The sequence below is a fragment of the Rousettus aegyptiacus genome, unplaced genomic scaffold (assembly GCF_014176215.1).
Source record: "Rousettus aegyptiacus isolate mRouAeg1 unplaced genomic scaffold, mRouAeg1.p scaffold_m13_p_4, whole genome shotgun sequence".
NCBI lineage: Eukaryota > Metazoa > Chordata > Mammalia > Chiroptera > Pteropodidae > Rousettus > Rousettus aegyptiacus.
The window spans coordinates 128,896,177-128,916,115 of NW_023416307.1; the positions used below are offsets into that span (position 1 = coordinate 128,896,177).

Genomic DNA, 19,939 nt, shown 5'->3' on the forward strand with positions numbered 1-19,939 from the left:
CAAAGGTCAGCCTTACTGTAGAATGAGCTTTGTTCTTATTGTCCTTTTCTGAATAGGGTGTTCCATTTGCCTGGCTGTTCCATGCCAGTGAGCCCCGGTAGCGGGAACCAGGTGCTGTTACAAAGCAGCATCACCTACTTAGGGGCGGAATATTCTAATTTGCTAAATGGTCGGGTGCCACTGTCTGTCTACATCATCTACACAAATACACACACAAACGCGCGCGCACGCACACGCTCACACGCGCACACACGCTGGGTTCTCCCTCGCTTCTCCCATGCTACCCATGCCACAAGCCCAAGAATGGAAAGAACATCAACCGCCAAGACTAGAGAGACCAGGTGAGATACATATTTGGCATATCCATTTGGGCAAGTACTCTTTCTGGTTAGGTGAGAAGTAAAACTTCCTGGGACCTCAAATGACCTGAGTCACCTATCTATGTTTTAAAAAACTTGAAATTTATTCTGAAAGCTCACAATAGTCAGCAAATGGGAGTTACTCTTTTCAAACGCATGTGAGAGTGAGCAATGACTAGCAAGCAGCCGTGCCCTGAGCTCTCCGCTCACCTTAGAATGTTCCGGGTGCCTGCCCCACCTTGGGGAAGTCATTTTGCCAATCTGAACCTCAGATGCCAGATCCATAAAACAGACCTAATTCACTGCCTATCTTCAGATGGGACATTCCTCCAGCGATTCTCTTTCTGAAGACATATATCAGAGGTCAGCTTTCAGGAATCAGGGGATTATTTGCAGGCATTTCAGTGCAAGGGTCTCTCAGAAGTCTTCATGTTCAGATAAGGTAAGAAGGAACCGCATTATAATTCAAAACCCGTGTGATATTATGAGTGAATGTGTTTCCTGTCTGGGCTGGGCTTGGTTTGGTAACTCAGGCACTATGAAAAGAAGGCCATGTAGCCCTGGCAGTCTGTGTCAGAGAGCAGCTTTGTACCTAATCCTGAGGGTATGATAGTTGCTAAGGAACCATTGAGATGCAAATGAATTGGCAAATACTTAGCAGCAAGATATCAGAAAAGGGTGGGTAGGGGATGCTCTGAACAAGGTAGTCAGGTGAGTGAAAGGAAAATTACTTTCTTCTGATTGGAAAAAGAAAACCATGGGTTTTCATGCAAAGCAGCAGCATTGTGTCACTGTGTTAAAAAAGAAAAAAGAAAGAAAGAACTATTCTTATTCTGCTCAGCTGGGAGTAGAGGAAAGTTGGAGCCAAGACCAGGGAACTTGTAAGGGCAAATGGAGTCTTCCTCTGATGAACTCTAAGCCAATTTTAGATGCTTGTCTCTCAAATGAGGAGACATCTAGGGTATGAAGGAGACAGATGCAAAGGACTTCGAAGATCTTCCAGCTTTATACAAGTCACAAAACCTAGACAAAAACTACACAGAAAATTCAGAATATTCTACTGATGCAAAATGGAAATTCCAGGCAAGACTAAGCCATGGCTGATAATGGTGAAAAATGAGGGGAAATGAGCCATCTCATTGTACCTATGAGTTTGCATTGCTTTCATTCTTGCTCTCTACCGGGCATCCAATGTAGATGAAATGGAGATGATGTTCTAGTATCTCTCTGTTGGAACCCAGAGAAGTATGACTCTTCACTCCACTGTTTGTAGTTTTTTTTTTTTTTCCGCATTACAGTTGACCAGTTGACATTCAATATTTTATTAGTTTCACGTACATAGCACAGTGATCAGACATTTATACAACTTATGAGGTGATGCCCCCGATAAGACTAGTACCCACATAACACCACGCAGTTCAATACTATTGACTATGTTCCCTACGTTGTATGTTACATCCCAGGACTACTAACTGACAATTTGTACTTGTTTTTGTTTTCGATTTGTACTTCCAAATCTTTTCACCTTTTTCATCCAGTCCCCCAATCTCCCTTCCATCTGAAAACCATGACATGAGGTAGTCTTAAAATTACTTTGCCTCAGGCCAACACCTCTGCTGTCCGCCTATTCATCACTTTGAGTTTAATCACGGTGCTCAGGAATATAGGGAACATCCTTATCAAGAAAGAAGCTGTTTGCGCGGCCATCACCAGCTCTCCCTTCTTGAGTTTTTACTTTTCCATCATCTTCTCTTTCCCTAGCTTTTCCTACATCTTCAACCAGGACCATCACAGCTAGTCTTTCCTCTGTCCCTCAGAATCCATGTTCTTTCCTTTACTGCACACTAGTTCTCCATTAGGTTTCATGATTCGATTATATAGAAAGGTCAAAGGGATATGGCAGACTGTCACCCGTCCAGCACCCACTCCTGCTTCTTCTGGGAACAGCACCCTGACATTTTTGTGGGGAGCCAGCTCCTAAGCATCTCAGGCTAGATGGCTCAAGTGTATCTGGGCTAACCCCAAAACCAGCTCCCGGGATAGGAAGTCACATGTCCCAAACCTGGCCAATGAGTACAGTCCACCACCAGTTCATGGAGAGGACCCAAGGGAGGAGACCAAGGAGACAAAACTTCCAGGGCTTTGGCTAGAGCTACTGGAAGTGAGAATTTATCTTCCCACTGAAGTTTCAAGAGGATATGAGTTTGAGCTACCAGTGGCCACATGATCATCTCACGGGAAAGCCTGCTTGAGGATAAATCAACATGAACGATTGTGCTGATTAATCTCCATTGTTCCTCAGATCCATTCTCCACCTTTCTTTGTCCCCTTCTCTGCCTCAGGAGATTGACCTCTGTGAACCAGACTTCCATGCCCTCTGCCTTCTTGTCGAGTTCATCCAGTGGGAGGGGCTGGCAGGAGATGAGGAAGAGAAGGAGTTCAGAGAACATAGGCATAATTTGGGCAGCAGCTGCATTGCTCTATCTATGTCTACAGCTCCAGTCAGGGGATCCTCTCCCATGCTACACTCTTGCTGTAGAATGTTGTCCTGATGGCAGCTTTCCCTCTCCTTGCCCCTTCTGGCCTTGGGGAGAAATGGCCTCCTGCTATTGTCAGTCCCTGGGTGCATTTCCATTGTTATTGGTTCCCTTAACCCTGTTCATACCTCAGTAAAGAGTCTCTTCATTAAACTATCCTCTATTAACCCTTTGAGAGTGTCATCTGTTTTCTACCAGCACCATGGCTGACACAGACACAGAGCTAAGGAATGAAAAAAGGGAAACTGAGTCCTGAGACAATACTGGTATCCTCGGATATAATCACCTAAGTCCCAAACTGTCCAGTAATCACAAAGACTAATACTCACCCCCTACCCTTGGCTCTCCTCCAGCTTGAGCTGAACATCTGTCTCTACGACCAAAGATATGGCTAATAAAATGGGTAACGCCCTTGACGGAGAGCTCTGGATGTCCACTTTCATGACTCAACAAGTAAAATGACTACCAGCCTTCATTTCTCATTCCTGCACACTCCCATCTCCGTCTGACAATGTTATACCTACCTTCCAAAGAGATTTTGTGCTCTTTCTCTCTGTCTCTAGACACACACACACACACACACACACACACACACACACACACACACACTATTCCTCAAATCCTTCCCATTGCAAGTATGACCTTCTTATTTGGTTTCTCCTAGCAGCTGATGTGTAACTGTTATACCACATCTATCAGACTCCATCACATGTCCTGTTACAGCTCGTAGTTTGCATGGCTCTGTCTCCCCCACCAGTCTGTTAATAGGTGTGCTTCTTTAAAAAAAGGCAGTTCTTCTTTACTTTCGTGTTTTCGGTTTCAACTACAATGTTTCTCATGTAGATGCTCAATAAATGAGTTCTGTCTCTGTATTCACGAACTGATACCTCCTAAGCAAATCTGTCAGTTCTGTCTTCCTGCTCCCACTCTCCATTTGCCTCCTGTACAATATGGGCTCTCAAGTCTGGGAATGGCTTAGCCCTTACGTGGACACCCCACGAAAAAGCTGTATCATCCCTCAAGGCAGCCTATTCCATCTTAGTTCAGCTTGGTCGGAAAAGAATTGCATAACCAAGCCATATCTCTCTCCATACAAAATAAATGTAAGCTGCTTGGCAAGATCTCTCTTCAAGTATCACGGAGAGGGGCCTTCCCTTCTCCCACCTTCTTCCCCCATTTTATGTTGCCCGACCATGAACCCCTCTCAATCACATCACCCTGTTTACCTCCTTTTAGCACTTTCCTGAAATTATATCCTACGTTATTTGTTATCTTAATGACCACCTTCCCCTCACCCCCCCCCCCAGGATGCTCTCAAACACTGGACATGTCTTGTTTTGTTCACGATGCCTAGCACATAGCAAGAGATTAACAAATATTTGTTAGACGTTGAATGAATGAGTTACCATATCTCCTCCCCTTACTAGCTTTCCCCTAAGTCCTCTCTAGTCGTCTCTAAACCACTTTCCTTCTACTATTTCTAGGATATTTCAGTTATCAATAAAGAAACTCAAAACTTACTGTTTTTAAACAAAGAACATTTATTTTGTTCATGAATCTGCAATTGGGATAGGGTTCAACAAGAAAAGCCTGTCTCTTCTCACTTAGGGTTGGCAGGGACGGCTCAAAGGATGGGAGATGCAACCAGCTGAAGATTCACCCGCTCAGATGTCTGGCATTTGATGCTGGCTATGGGCTATGATTTGAGCTGGGGCTATTGCTAGAACATCTATACGTGGCCTCTCCATGTCACTTGGGCTTCCTCACAACATGGTGGCTAAGTCACAAGAGCAAGCAAGCCAGGAGGGAGTGAGCCTAAAAGAAGCTAGTGTCTTCTATGATCTCATCTCCGAAGTTATACAGAATCACTTCTGCCATATTATATTCATTAGAGTGAGGTAGAAAGCCAACTCATATTTAAGGGGAGAGGAATTGAGCTTCATGTTTTGATGAAAAGAGTATCAGAAAATTTGCAGACATGTTTTAAACTACCAGATAGGACATGACTTCGAGTTTTTAAAGTGTTCTGTTGGTCTTTTAATTCTCTTTATTCATTAATACGACACATACTTTTTGACATCACCTATGTGCCACATGCCAGGGATACTATGACAATTAAGATAGAGCCCACCTTTTAGGAGCTTGCATAACTGTGGAGTGCCCAGCAAAATCAACACAAAACTACAGACCAGTGCGGGATGTGCTTCCGTGGAGGCGGACAGAGGCAGCTGTGGTGGAGACCAGTGGATCACCTGCTCTAGCCTGGGGCCAGGAGGAAGACATCCAGGAGGAGGTAACGACTATGGCAAATTTTAAAGAAAAAGTTAGGGCTGGCCAAAAAAATATTAGTGAAAAATTTAACACAGGAAGAGCAAACAGGTACAGACCCAGTGGCACATAGCAGCAGAGAAATCAGAAAAAGAAAAGAAGATGCCCAGGGCATGTGTCCCTGTGTAGCATGTGTGCATCTGTGCCTGCACGGAGCAGGGGAGGAAAGGAGGACTCAGGTTGTGAAGGGTCTTGCATCAGTCCTGAAGGTGCTGGAAGAGATTCATACATGCAGTGACTGGGTAAACCCACACACCAAGGTATGGTCTGACACCCAAAGAATGGTCTGATCAGAGCCTGCTACAGGCCCCTGGGCACCTGCCCAAAACTTGATGGATTTTTCTGATAATACGGAGACCCTCTTCCTTTTCCTGAAGCTTACAGCCTGTGCTCCGCCGTTCAGACCATTTGGATGCATTGACGAAAGGGCTGAGGGCATCTTTGGGTGGGCTCCCCTTCCACTCCTCCCTGGTAAACCTCCTCCCCTACCTCTGTCCCCCTCCCAAGCTCACCACCCAGCTCCAGCCTCAGCAACAAGGATAAAGCCAAGGGCAAAGGTCCTACCTAGATGTGCTGGAAAAATAGCATGAGGAAAACAACAGAACAATTAACTGCAGGGCCCAGCTGCCTCTCACAGATAAGGCATTTTCTCTGTCGCCACTATCAATGAAGCTGCCTGCAATTATTCCCTGTCCTCCTGTTCAGCCCTTTCTATAATCATAGCTCCAAGGGGGACCAGTCACTGTCCAGTGAGACTAGGATGCTAAGGGATCTCTCTCCTCTTCCTCTCACATGTCCTTCCATGCTCAGAGCTGATGCTAAACCCGTGTCCTCCTCTGATGCCTTGGGGTCTACATCTGGCAAGATGCGCAGAAGCAGACAGAGCTCGAGGAGCAAAAAGGCCACAGGCAGGGCAAGGCTCACAGAGCAGAAACCAGGGAGGTCCCCAAAGGTAAATCCCTGCAGCTGACCCTTCCTCTGGAAGGTTGGCCTGTGGAGGGAGCTCCAGGAGACCCACAGCAACACTGCTCCCCAAACCCTCCCACCACCACTAAGAGCCAGGCACAGATGCCAAATTGCAGCCAACTAAACAACACAGCTCATCAAAAGACAAGAGCCAGATGGACATGCAGCAGAAAGAAAACAATAATGACCACGGTGGGGGTCTGACTGGTGGGGGCACATGGGAAAGGCCACGTGCACATAGGAAAATGCAAACCAAGACAGAAAAAGGTGTCTTTTAGCTGGGGCACAGGTGGGGCAGTTCTGGAGAGCCTGGGAGAGCCTGGCCACTGGGACCTGAGCGAGGAGAACAGAGCAGAACTGTCTGGCACCTCTGACTGCACCTGGCAGGACAGGGCATAAACAGCTAGTGCTTAATAGGTGCTCCCTGATTTATTTCATGAATAAGCAATGTTAAATAAAAAAGGCGCTGAAATGGGAGGCAGAGGCCTGGGGAATTGTGCAACTTGTCAAAACGTCAGTTTGAATCTTAGCTCTGTGTCAGTAAGTTAATGTCTCAAAGCCTCAGCTTCCTCACCTGTAAAATGGGAGAATGAATGCTTGGATATTAAGAGTATGGAAATCAATATATATAAAGAGGTCAGCGCACAGTAAATACTCAACAGGCAGATGCATGCTTAGTCTAGTCATGGCTCTAGAGGTGGCAGGTTACAGAATTTTTGGAAAGTTTCTTCCCTTCCCTAAAACCTGTCTCTAGTTCTGCTCTCGACATGTCAGAGCCAAGGGAATGAGCACGACCTTTTTTTCCTGTGCCTTGGAGCGCGAGCAGCCAGACTCAGTCCCAGAGACCTCAGAAGCGAGTGCTAGGGCCCCTGTTCCCATGCCCGCCCCCTCCCCTCTTGGCCACCTGCCTCTGTCCGTTTCTCTGCTTATTATCACCTCCACTGGGGGATGGAGAAGCAAGGCAAGAAGGTTAAATTCAAATCAGTCATTTTGTTACTTGCTGCCAGGAAGCTGGAGGGGGAGAGGAGGGATACAGAGCCTCAGGTGCAATCTGCAGGCAGAAATGAGTCTTGGTAATTGTCAGGAAATTTCCTATACATTTCCACTTTGGCCTAGTTCTTCTACAAGAAACTCTGGGGGAACCTTCCATGAGGGGATAGAGCAGCCTCCTTAAACAGTTGCTAAATATGCTGTCTAGGATTTCACCTGACCCGGAGGAATATCTTTACGGGCGACAAAGGGGAAACAGGGTCACCTTCTGCATCACCTTTTTTTCCTTTTATCAAGTGGATCATCCTGAATCCCCAATAATCAGCAGGGTCATTACAGTAAAGTGAAGGGCCCCCGGCTCTGGGCATTGTTTCCACAGAGCTAAGCAACGCTATATGTTGGCTGAGCAGTGAGTGAGTGGGTGAACAAGATGCTTTTTTTTTTCTCATTCACAAAGGTAATGGCAAATTTATTAGCCAATTACACTGAGAAGCATCCGGTAGATGATTCTACATAGGTCCACTGGGGAGACTGTGGCCCCAGTACTGTCTGTACTACCTACATGGGCCTGGGCCTCCTGCTGGCCAGAGAAAGGTCCCTGGGGTTTCCTCTGAGAGGACACCAGGCTAAGGCCTTTCTTGATGCCAGCCAAGTTCACCATTAGTCATCTCTGATGCCCCCAAATTAGGGCCTGAGCTGCTGAGCTGCGCCTGCAGAACACCCCCCCACTCCTCCCCCCACCCCCAGCCAAAGAGGACCCACCCCCGACACACAATTAGCCAGGGGGTCACCACGTCCCAGATTGCACTTTATCTACAACTTTATCCACCCTGCCCCCCGCTGCTTCTACCCTGAGGGTGCACCCGCCCTAGCCCCTGCTGCCCTCTCCACCAGAACAACCCCTCCTCTGGTCTGATTCAACAATAAGAAAACTGAGGTGCAGGGAGGGAGAGAGCTAATTGTGCACCCACTTGCTTCCTGTGTCTTAGGTCAGATGGAAAACAGTTTTCAATTAGCTAAGAAAAACCAACCGCACCAGCCAGGCCTCCCTGGAAGTTGTATTCCTATGTCTCTCACTCCCAGAGGAGTGACCAAAAAAAAGCCAGTGGGGGCAGCTCGGACATCAAGCATCAGGGATCTTTGATAGAACATGTGGCCCTGACCTGGCCACTCAATGTGCCCCCTCTTAGCATGGCCAAACACTAAACACTGACCAGAGGGCTCAATTCTCACTGCAGTTGAAATGGAATCTTCAGAAGGAGCTGAGGAATTTCTCATGCAATATTTTGCTTTTAAATATGAAATCTCTCCCAGGGCATTACTTTACTATGATAGTAATTTCCTCAGAAGGGCAGGCATCATGCTCTGTGTCTCCACCACCTCTGGAGACACAGAAATCTGATAGAAATATTCAGGTTGCTTAAGTAGTGAATGCAGAAGAGGGAGACATAAAGGGAGCTCTTCCGAGGAAGGCAATTCCTAGAATCCAGATGCAAGGATGTGCCCTAGATAGTCAGGTGGGGACAGAAAGGGTTCTGTGTGCCCCCTCCAATGCCTCCAGAATGCATAGGGCACTCAAAGCCCATCTCCTGTGGGGACATGTGTCTGTGATCATTTCTACCTTGAGAGAGCCAGCCAGAGCAGGCAGAGAAGCAAAGATGCTCCAAGTCCTTCTTATCAGACCCGCTATGCTGCGGGTCTCCAGCCCTGTCTGCATGTGTATAGGGTGGAAATAAGGGTGGGAGGTGGCAGAAAGGGAGCTACATGGAAACTGGTGCTTAAGCTGACGCGTTGGGATTACCTGAACATTTTGCTCATCTCTTCTCCCAAAACCACGGAAACCTGGGATTCCCAGTAATCAGTCAAGTACCAATGGCCAGTGGCTGAATCCACATTAAAATTCTTTCTACCCATGGATTCTGGCTCATCTGAACCTTTCTTCCTGCAAAGCCTACAAAAGTGGTACAGTAGAGAGGAGGGGTTAAGAACACAGACTCCAGAACCTGAACACCTGGGGTCAAATGCAGGCTACTCACTAGCTATGGGAACTTATCGAACTACTTAACTACAATAGCATCTTAGTCATCTCATCTGAAAACTGGGAGAGAAGGGTTGATATCAATACCTACTTGATAGGGTTGTAAGAATGAAATGAGTTAATAGCAGCTGATGTTGTTAGCTATTATCTGTAGTTCCCAAATATACTGGCACCAGGCCATCTTCATCTGAATCGTTGGGGCCTTTTATTAAAAATGCAGGTACCCCCGGGCATCTCATTCCTAGACTCAGTAAGTGCAAAGTGAGGCCTACTCAGAATTTCTGATTGCAGCCTAGTTTAGAACCATTCCCCTGGGGCATGTTTCCAGGAAGCACCTACATCAGGATCTTCTGGGAAGCCAGAATACAGATTTTCAAGATCCATTCAGACCTGCTGAATTTTGGGATTAGAGCTCAGGAGTCTATAGCAAATTGCCCAGGTGACATAGGTCTTCTGAAGCCTGAGAACCACTGCCTGAGATGGTACTCCCCTCTTTTGTCTTTCAAACTTCCCTCAACCCTTTCTCCATGCTGGAAAAATACTATGCTCCTGAATCATAGTGTTACTAAGGACTCTTAGAAATTAGCTGTAGGTGATTTTTTAAATGTAATCATATGAATGTATCTTTGACTTCAAGAGCATCTTTATTTTTAAACTAGTACAAGTATATCTCCATAATGTATGTTTCTTGTCCAACTCCTAAGGTTGGAATCGGTGAGCATCATGACCCACTGTACATAGAAAGACACCGTGGCCAGGTATACCGGTGATTTTCCTGAGCGACAGAACTGGGCAATGAAAAAGCCAGGTGGAGTCGCTCTGTCCCTACCCCAGTTGATTTGAACCCCACCCTCACAGCCAGACCCCAGTCCTGACCCTGCAACTGCTTCACTGCCCAGAGTTCATGAAATTCAGTCAACTAACTGTAGAATCGGTAGTTTCCAGTATACGGGAGTGGGGGAGGGTATGGGGAGGGTCCACACACTAGCTCCTGTCCTGATTCCCCTGGCGCCCTTCTACTTTGGTTCAATTTGCTTAATTAAAGCTTACTTCTTGATGGGCAGAATATAAAAAAGTGCCATATTATTCCTCTGCCTTATGGGCTTTTGCCAAAGAACATCTTGGTAATTAGGACTCATCCTTGCGAGACGCCAAGGTAGAGCCTCTGGAATCTGAGTCTGGGTCTGCACAGGTCAATAAAGGCAGGAGGGGCTGGGGCAGAATCCTATGTGGCCCAGCAGGTCCTTCCCACAGGAGCATCATGAGCTGCTGGCAGTTCTGCTCTGCCAACCCAGAAGGTTCAGGCTGGGGCTGGGTCCAGACCTCTGCAGCTGTTTACATTGCCAAGACTTATCAAGCAATTGCCCAGAGATGCATTGCCCTACCTTACCAGCATTTCACTCACTGGCTTGAGGGGTCTCTCTACAAGCACTGAGTAATAGCGAGCTTTTCACGATGCAATCAGATAATGGATAGGATTTTCTCAAATTTACTTTTCTCTCCCGGATATTTTTAAAAATATCTTTGGCGCCTGCTATTGCTTGTAGGCTCAGGCATGCTCATGGGTACCCAAAACAGATGCACTCGCAGCAAACAAATATTAACAGAAAAATGTAGAGACAGCCAATGACTGTCTAGCCCAGTAGCCTGTTGTAGACACACAGGCTGAGGTTGAGGGTTTTTCACCATGATGTAATGGAGACTTAATTGAATACAGTGGAATTCAGTGTCCTTGCATTTCAAGGTGAGGTATGTCACAAAGAGGTATACTAACTCAGGTGTGTATTTATGGGTCAGCAATTCCTACTGAGAACCCAATATTTTCCAAGCCTTAAGTAATTTACCACCAAATCAGACACATGTGCATGTTCAAGGGTGCCAAGCCCAGGACTTCACTCTAGACCAGACCAAAAAGCACATCTCCTGGGAGTGTTCTTGTCAGGCTGTGTCCAAATACTGAGGCCACCTGCAGGTATATGATCATTCACAGACGTAGTGGGTGAGGCTGAGAGGATACTATTAGCCATCAGTGACTTAGGATTGCTGCCTCCCAGAAGGGCTGACATGCTTCATCCAGGAATGCCCCCTCTGATGGAGGAGTGTCAGCTAACAGCCCAACATGTCCCTGCTGCTGCAGAAGCACCTCAGGAAAACCCAAGGTCTCCCAATCCTTTCCAGAAGGGCAGCTCAGAGAATGCAGGCAGTTGCTTTTCCTCCATAGATACCAGCAGCCCATTCTCAACAAGCTCTCAGACACAGTGTGAAAAGACAAGGGCTTGAAGAGGTAGTTGTTCGTCCGGAGACCGAGGACAGAGGCCTGGTTCTGTGACCAGAGAAAGCACCCCTGCCTCCACAGCCTGCCCTGCTCCCCTCTGAAAATAGATTTTAAAAGCCCCTAGAGAGCCTTTCCCTGCAGTGCCATCTCTCTCCCCACAGAGGAGAGCCACCCTACCAGCTGGAAATGTGGAAGGGGGCAGAAAAGGAGGGACAAGGTGCTCTCTTTCAGTGTGAATGTTCCACACACATCCCCAGGTCAACCAGCCCCTGCCCTCTTTCTTTCCACCCAAGTTGGGGTATGGGGTATTCGCAGGGCCCAGCCTGCCTCTGGCCACCTTTCCCCACCTGGCCCATAGCTATTGCCATCCCTTTGTCCCTGCCCTGGCCTGGGCTGAGGACCAGATCTTGGTGCTGCTTGCCCTGAGTGATGAGACTCCACTGAAATTCCACCAAAGAACCCCAGGGGAAAGGAGACAGGCATATACATGGCTGAACGAGCAAGGAGAGGTGCCCCCTGGCCAGAGCAGAGTTTCGGAGGGATCTGCTATCTGTGTAGGTAGCTCACTGATCTACTTTTCTGATAATTATTCTTCGCTCATCACAAACGGAATGAAGCTGGCCACAGCCCAGCCAGGCAGGCGGGAAGGCGTCTCTGCAAGGAGAGTAGAAAATGAACCTGCCAGTGTTCATTCGAGGAAAAGGAGTGAATGGTGTGTACTATCCCTGTGCACTGAGCAGGGACCATGGGGCTGCTTTAATATTCTGCTGAATGTAGTGTTTCTTTTAACCCTTGCTGGAGAGGTTTTCAGCCCAGAGAGGCTCCTTCCTACCAGGCTTCTGGCAAAGTTTCTGGGGTTCCGGGAGAAGGGCAACAGCACCCCCACTACGTGGGCTGCTCCAGATGAGCTAGGTGGCAGGGCCTGTCTACAGGGCTGGGCTTTCGCACAACAGGCATCCTCCGTCGCGCAGCTTCAGCCTGCTGAGCAGAGGGGAGCTCTGGCCAGCCAAGAAAAGGGGTCTGTGGAGGAAACTGCGCTCCACCAGGCGGCCGGTGTGCTCCCACACCTCTGCTCTCCAAACCATTTCGTTGGCAGGCATATGCCTTCCTTCATTGATGGAGACTCAATGCCAAGACCAAGCTCCCAAAGTTGGCACCTATAGGCTCTCCGAGGCCCAGCCCCTGACCCTCTGAGAGGCCCGGAGAGTGGCGGGCAGGAAGCGCTGCCCCAGAGTCAGAAAGTCCAGTCACGCCTCGCTCGCTGCAAATGCTGGCTCACCCAGGCTGTCCTGACGGGTCTGGAAGCGTATATCGCCTTGCTTGTCCTGTTTCCACTTAACTTGCGCCCAATAAGTCCAACCCAAGCATCCCTGTTTCACATCGCTCCAATCCCTACACGTTCCAAAAAACACCCCCTTCCACACAGACCAGCAGCCCGAAAGGGCAGTGGGAGATGGAGGGTAGACAAAAAGCAGCCTTAGAAAAGCAAGCGAGAGCTTTCTAGGTATTAATCGTCGCACCTCCGCGCCGCCACCAGAACGGATATGGTGGTCTTAACTACAAGGCGACGGCTCTCAGCCCCGCCTCAGTGCCCCGCATGCCCGGCTTCGCTTCCAGAAGGGCAGCGCTTTCCGTGAGGCTCAGGGGCGCCGAACCGCGGTAGCCTTTTTTTTTTTTTTTCTTTTTTTTTTTCTTTTTTCTCATGGGCACAGGTAACAGCTTGGTGAGGAACACAACAGCCCAGCGGAGCAAGCTCCTAGCTTGGGAGGCGGCGCGGGAGCCAGGAGCTGCGTCCCTTCGGCACCGAGTCCCCGCGGAGTTCAACCCTTTGTGGGCCACCGGGAAGGGGGGCTGTGAGGGAGGCTGCGGCGGCGCCTCGCCCCTAAGAGTTGCTGCCATCCCGCAACTCAACTCTGCGTTCAGGGCGAGCTGCGTTCCCAGGAGGGGGCTGCGGCAGCCGCTCGGCTGCGGGGCGGGGGCGGGGAGCCGGGCAGGGATTTCCCACAGGGATTCGCGGGCGCGGCGGAGCGCGGGTGCTCTGGCTGCGCCCCGCGCGGCGCCGGCGGAGCGCTCTTTCCTCCACAGCCCGAGGCATGGAAGAGGCAGGGAGAGCGTCGCTGCCCCTCAGCTCCCGGCCGCCGAGTCGCCCGTCTCCAGGCGGAGAGGACGCTGGGCGAGTTTCGGCAGAACTGACCACCCTCCCCACCCCACCCCCACGTCCGGGCTTAAGAAGCAACAAAGGTGTCCACCACGTCCTGACCGACCAGGGTCCCGGACTGCCAGGCTGTCCCTGGAGGTACGGCCAGCGAACTCAGCCCTTCTTCAGCGGCCACTTTCGGGATACCGGGACAGAGCTTCCCCGCCCCCCGCTCGCAGCGCTGGCCCGCGGAGCCCAGAGTCCTGGAGCCCGCGGACGCCAAGCTGAAGAAAAGGAGAAGTGGCGCGCGGCCGCCTAAGCGCATCAGTGCCTGGGTTTGGAAGGGGGCGGACAGGCGCCGGCACTCCAGGGGCCGGATGCCCCGAGGAGTCCCCTTTTCCCCAACGCCCAGCTGTGCCCGGAGCTAGGGAGCCTGCACCGCAATGCAGCGGGCTCCACGCTCTCCAAGCCGAGGCTGCGGGAGACCGGGGCTACCGGGGAGCGCCAGGCGCGGGAGCCAAGGGGCTCCGCGAGCCAGCCGGGGGCGCGCCGTGGGGTGCCGCCCCAGTCCGGCGCTCAGCCGAGGCGGAGGCTTCCGAGCAGCCTTGCCCGCGGGTCGCGGGCGACGCGAAGCAGCCAGCGAAGCCCCGGGGATACAGCTGCCAGCCTCCAGCCGCCAACTTGCTCCGCGAAGGGTACGTTACCTTCCATCGCGGCCACTGCGGATGCCAGGAGGAGCAGCAGCAGGCAATCCAGGGCCATCGCCGGCCGGCGGCCCCCAGGCCGAGCCCGAGGCGAGGCGGCCGCGCGGGGAGGGCGCCGCGTCCCGGGGCGCCGCTGCACTCCCCGCTGGTGGCTTTTCCGTATCCTTTCGCGCTCTCGCTGGGACCGGACTCCCCGGAGCGCGGCGTGGGCGTGGGCGGGAGTGTGCGCGCGTGGGGCGGTGCGGGCGCGCGTGGGTGTGGGTGTGCATGTGTGTGCGTGTGTTTATGGGAGAGGTGGGTGTGTGCGTGCGTGTGTGAGAGGGCGAGGGAGTGCGAGCTGGAGAGAGCGCGCGAGTGCGTGTGCGTCCTGCTGTCACATTGCGAGCTAGAGCGGAGCCTACGAGAGGACGGAGCCGGCCAGACTGACGGGGGAGGGAACGGGATCCCCCACCATCAGCTCTCTCTCCACCCCTAACACCTCCTGTCCAATCAAGGAATCAAACCTGCAAAAATCTCCTGTCCAATCAGGCTCGAGCACCTCCTTACACAGGCATTGTTAGTTTAAGAAAAACTTTTGCTTGCTAGGCTGTGCGGGAGGACTCAGAAGACGCTAGGAGGGGTCCGGGCTCCCCCTGGTGGTGCTCTCGTAGAACCGCACGGGCCCGCCCCAGCTCCCCATGCGTGGACTTAGGGGTCCTAGGGAAGGAGCACGTTGAGGCCCTTACCCTTATAGCTCACCCAGGAATGGGTGAGCTTTAAATAATCAAATGTGTCTTCTTTCATCTTCTCAGAGAGACACCCTGACTACCCTATGTAGCGCAACCCCGTGGCATGCCCTGTCCCTCCTATCCATAGCACTTTACCTTCTAACAGTGCTTCTAATTGATTTTACAAATCGATTTTGTTTGTTGTGAGTCTCCCCTTATTAGAATAAAGTCTCCGTTCCTGGGATTCGTGTTTGTTTTGTTCGCTACAGAATCCCAAGCGTCTAGAACAGTGGCCGGCCCATAGAAAATGATGGTATATATCTGTTGAATAAATGTTGAATAAGTTCAGAGAATCTTTGGGTTCAGACACTTCTTCTCTAGTGTAGGCAGTGAACTGGAAATGCTTCCTGTCCAAATGCTACTCTCATCCTCCAGAAGTCTCTGGCTGCAGTGAGGTTTCATTTCTGAACGAATTCTGCGAACACCCACAGTGGGCCCTGACCCCAAAAGATCTGTCTGGTGAGAGAGACCAGTGGTCGCACACTTGGCTATAAAGAAAGAGGAATGCTATAGGAGCAGCAGAGGATTATGCAAGGTGAGGGCACAGAGGAAAGCACCATCCCTGTGGGTGAGGCATGGGTTGAAGGACTTAACATAGGCAGCAACAGAGGGACAGGGTGTTGGAGGTGGGAGTGATTTTCCCAGGCTCAGCCCCCAGAGTTGCACTTTCTTTTCCTGTCTCTGAAGAAACCCAGAATGTTCTAGATCAGGGACCTGCCTTGAAGCTGTAATGTTATTCTCTAGGCATGTCCTCACTCCATCAGCCCCACTCCAGACCTGATGATGGTCTGGTCCTACAGCGCTAGGGAAGACCTGTTAGATCACCTTACCACCAACTTCCAGGCAGTTGCCTCTTGCCCACCAAGCCTTTCCCAGAGTTGTTAATAAGCTAACAGTGGACAGACGCGATGGCCCTTCCCATGCTCCCTATCCTCCTTTTTGGGCTTTGCTGAATCAGTCTCCCACCCTCTGTGTTTAGTCTCTCCTTTGCTGGGAGCACCTCGCCCCCTCAGTCACAATCAGACTCCCCCCATCCTGGTGGTGCTTTGCTTCCTCTCCTGTGACTCAGGTTGCCTCCCCCTCCTACATCCCACCCTGCCTCAGCACCTGAAGGAAAGATCCCATTGGCCTCACTCCCTCGTCATCATTCTTAACACCATGCCTGCTTCCCTCTGCCCCACCACACACCAGCAACTGTGTCCCAACATCTGTGGAGACACCCTGAGAACGATCTACTTTATTCCCAGTTACCCATTGTCCTTCTGGACCCTCAGCACCCTCTGACATAGGGACCTGCAGTTCTCCTGGGCTCTTGCCTCAGTTTCCATGGTCCTAGTTCTCTCCCTGTTTTTCCATTTCTTACTATTCCATCTGTTCCCTCTTCAATTCTCAAAAGAAGTTTCCTACTAGCTTTATCCCTGGAACCTCTGCTCCCTGGTCTGTGGACAATTCCTTGGAGGTTGCACCTGCTCTTCTGCTTCCAAACCCCATCCCCCAATGGATGGGTGATGGCTGGATAGATGAGGCTCAGATCTTCTCTCCTTTACTACATCAGTCTTTTGAGAGGCACATTGGACATAGTCCCCCTCTGCCACATCCTCCTCCTGATGCCTGTGTCCCTATCCCTTGTTTCAGCCCAAACTGCCTTCCTTGGGACAACTGGAGAGTCTCAGAATGGTCACCCAGCTTCCATCTCGTCCCCTTTCTAATCTTTTTGCACTCCTGCCAAACTAATCTTTCTCAAGCCAAGCTGGATCTTATCTCTTCCCAGCACAGAAAGCTAGTGGCTCCTCACTGTCTGTTGAAGAAAGACCAGCCAGTCTGGCGTGGCATTCAGATTTCTCCATAAGCTCCCTGGAACCTGCCTTCTCAGCCCTAACTCTGCTAGCCTCCCTCTGGGCCTGAGATGCTCAGCCAGCTTGATATACTCACCAGGCCCACATCCATACCCACACCCCTTTCCTCATACCCAGCTAGTCATGCACTCACCTACTTATTCAGCAAATATTTGTTGAGTGCCTACTAGACAGGCCCTGCTCTAAGCTGTGGGGACTCTAGACATAGGTCTTGCTTGGAGGGAATTACAGTGTAGGAGAGAAAAATGACAATGAAGGAGCAATAGTATTTTAGATGGTGATAAGGATTAGAGAATAAAGCAAGGTAACAGCTAAAGGGCAATTGTAGGTAGTAAGACATAAGGGGAATGCCTCTGGGTTTCGAGTGCAGTCTGCATACAAGCACTGCACTGGATGTTTACATGCAAAACTGAAATGAAGTGAATTAAATTTTCTGCCTTCTACTTCTACTAAACCTACCCCTCCTCCCCTTTGGCAGCTTTTTGTGTTACTGAACATCCATATCAGGTTTTGTTTGAAGAAAGGGTTCTATTGCAAGGCAAGAAGGAGATTGGGGAAAGTAAGAAGGATTAAAGGACAGGGTTGGATTGGGGTGGGAATGGGGCACTTCGACTCAGAAGGTTATGAGAAAGAAAGCATTAATGACTTTTAGAACATGCCGATGGCTCAGATAAGAATAGCATCAGTTTAGGGCTTTTGTTAATTTCCCTAATAATCCAGAGGATTGACTTTTCTTGAGCAAGTTAAATATTAATTTAGCTGTGTAGATTGATCTTTCTGTTGCAATGGGTTATGATTTGTAAATATCCCTGAAAGCACCATCGGTTTGGATTCCAAGCCTGGGTACCTATTTTTCCCAAAGCATCTCCTTTGCTATTTTTTTCTCTATGATGTCAAATGCTCGCTTGTTTTCTTGATTAATCACCCAGCTATTTGATATCACTAAATCACTACTTTGAAGTGACAGATGCTTGCCTCCGAGCCAGCAGCCGAGAGCTCTCAGGCACCCACGAGTGACCTAACCTTTTGCTAAGGCTTAGAGTCCCTTCTGGCTGGAAGGTTTGGGGGCAGTCAACCTGTTTACCCCCACCTCTAAACGGTTTTGTGTCTAAAGGGTTGAAAAGCATTTCTAGTGAAAGCTGTGTAACTTCCCTTGATAATTCTACACATTACGAAGCTATCCTATTAGAAAGTTCCTCCTTGCCTCTAACCTACATCCCTTCTGTTGTAGTCGAAGTCTGCTTTCTTCATTCTACTTAGTAGTGCAGAGCATAGACAAATAGCAACACTCCTGAAGATGGTCTTATGGGTGTTTCGTACTTGAGAAGATAATAAGTTGCTCCCTTATTCCATCTTTTTCTTTTTAAATATTACTTAACTGCATAAATGAAAGGTTTCGTTAAACACACCATGACCCAAGCTACCTTTATTTAGATTCTTAAACTGCAAGACACATTTTCATCAATTCTTTTTGGAGAGGCAGCTGGATCACTTATGAGTCATTTAAAACAGTTTAACAATGAATAATAGACAAATAACAAAAAGCTTCCTCTCTTTCATTTGTCTTTTATCATTTAATGAGCAGCAGTTCTGTACCAGTTGCCTGCAAGGTGCTGGGGACCCAGCAATGTCTGTAACCCAGCTGCTCCCCTTAAGGATCTCATGGTCTCTGTAGGAAGACAGATATTGAAATGCATTGTGGGACACTGTATAAAATGGCCTCTGGCTAGAGGCTTCAAACAAGCTTCTCCTTGTTTTTCAGGAAAATACCTCAGTGAATACAGACAAATATGACAACTTTCACTAACAAGGTGAATGAACACTGACAGACAACCTAATTGCCAGGATGTGGAAGGAACTGACAATACTTATAAGGTAGATAAAGCTGGATGGAGAAAAACCTATCAAGCACATGTGTGACATATGCCAAGTTCTCTTCTATAAATAGAACCTGCTTTAAAGAAATGGATAGCAAGATATGATGTAATTCCCTCTCCGTCAATACCTGACTTAGACACCAAGGATCTACTAACCAGAGAATGGAATAAATATGCCACACCATTGCTATGTTAGCTTTGAACAGTTTACCCCAGTCATCCTCCTCCCTTCCCCAAGGTCTTCTTATACCCAGGAAGAGCCTGAAAATAAGCATGGCAACTGGGCAGACAAATAGGCTGATGAAGATGCAATGCATTCTGGAGGTGAAGGATGTTCAAGAGGCCAGAGCAGGCTCAGTAATAACTGTGGGAGTTGTGCAATCTGCTGAGTGTAGTTTTTTCTGTGATAGATCAGAGCACCAGAAATATGGATTGGTGCTTAGAGGAAGATGCCACCTCAGTAGAGAAAATATACATTAGATGAAGCCTGTTGGCAACTGGCAATTGAACACTGTCTGGCCTTCCAGAGTAGGTCTAAAAATGTGATTCAGCCATCAAGCGAGCCAGAAAGCTCAGAGAATTCCAAAAATCAGGGATCAAAAAGGCCCACACCAAGACACATCATAATTAAAATGCCGAACGTTAAATACAAAGAAAGACTATTAAGAGCAGCAAGAGAAAAACAGATAATTACTTACATGGAAACACCGATAAGACTGACAGCTGATTTCTCAAAAGAAGCTATGCAGGACAGAAGGGCATGGCAAAAAATATTCAACAGGATGAAGACCCAGGATCTACAACCAAGGATATTTTATCCAGCAAAGCTATCATTTAGAGTTGAAGGACAGATAAAGAGCTTCCCAGATAAAAATAAGCTCAAAGAATTTATCATCACCAAACAGTATTACAGGAAATGTTGGAGGGACTGCTTTAAGAGGAAAAAATAAAAAAGACTAACTTCAAATTAAAAGACACACATAGACTAAAAGAAAGGGGATGGAAAAGATATTGCTTTGATGGACCTAGAAAGTATTTAATTCAGACAGAGAAAGATGAACACAATATGCTTTCACTTATATATGGAACCTAAGAAATAAAAAGA

At 49.0% G+C, this 19,939-nt stretch overlaps 1 protein-coding gene and 1 long non-coding RNA gene across 2 annotated transcripts in view; one reads left to right on the forward strand and one right to left on the reverse strand.

Moving 5' to 3' along the window:
- EPHB1 (EPH receptor B1) overlaps positions 1-14,758 on the reverse strand; it is a 400,881-nt gene extending 386,123 nt beyond the window's left edge. Inside the window, exon 1 of the mRNA XM_016140353.2 lies at positions 14,335-14,758. Coding sequence (XP_015995839.1) covers positions 14,335-14,392 — 58 coding nt within the window. The 5' untranslated portion in view covers positions 14,393-14,758. The remainder of the gene's footprint in view (positions 1-14,334) is intronic.
- LOC107508494 lies at positions 14,609-19,466 on the forward strand. The gene is made up of 3 exons (XR_001596323.2): positions 14,609-15,354; positions 15,477-15,636; positions 18,720-19,466. It is a non-coding gene; the product is annotated as an uncharacterized LOC107508494 (long non-coding RNA).
- The last annotated feature ends 473 nt before the right edge of the window (positions 19,467-19,939 follow it).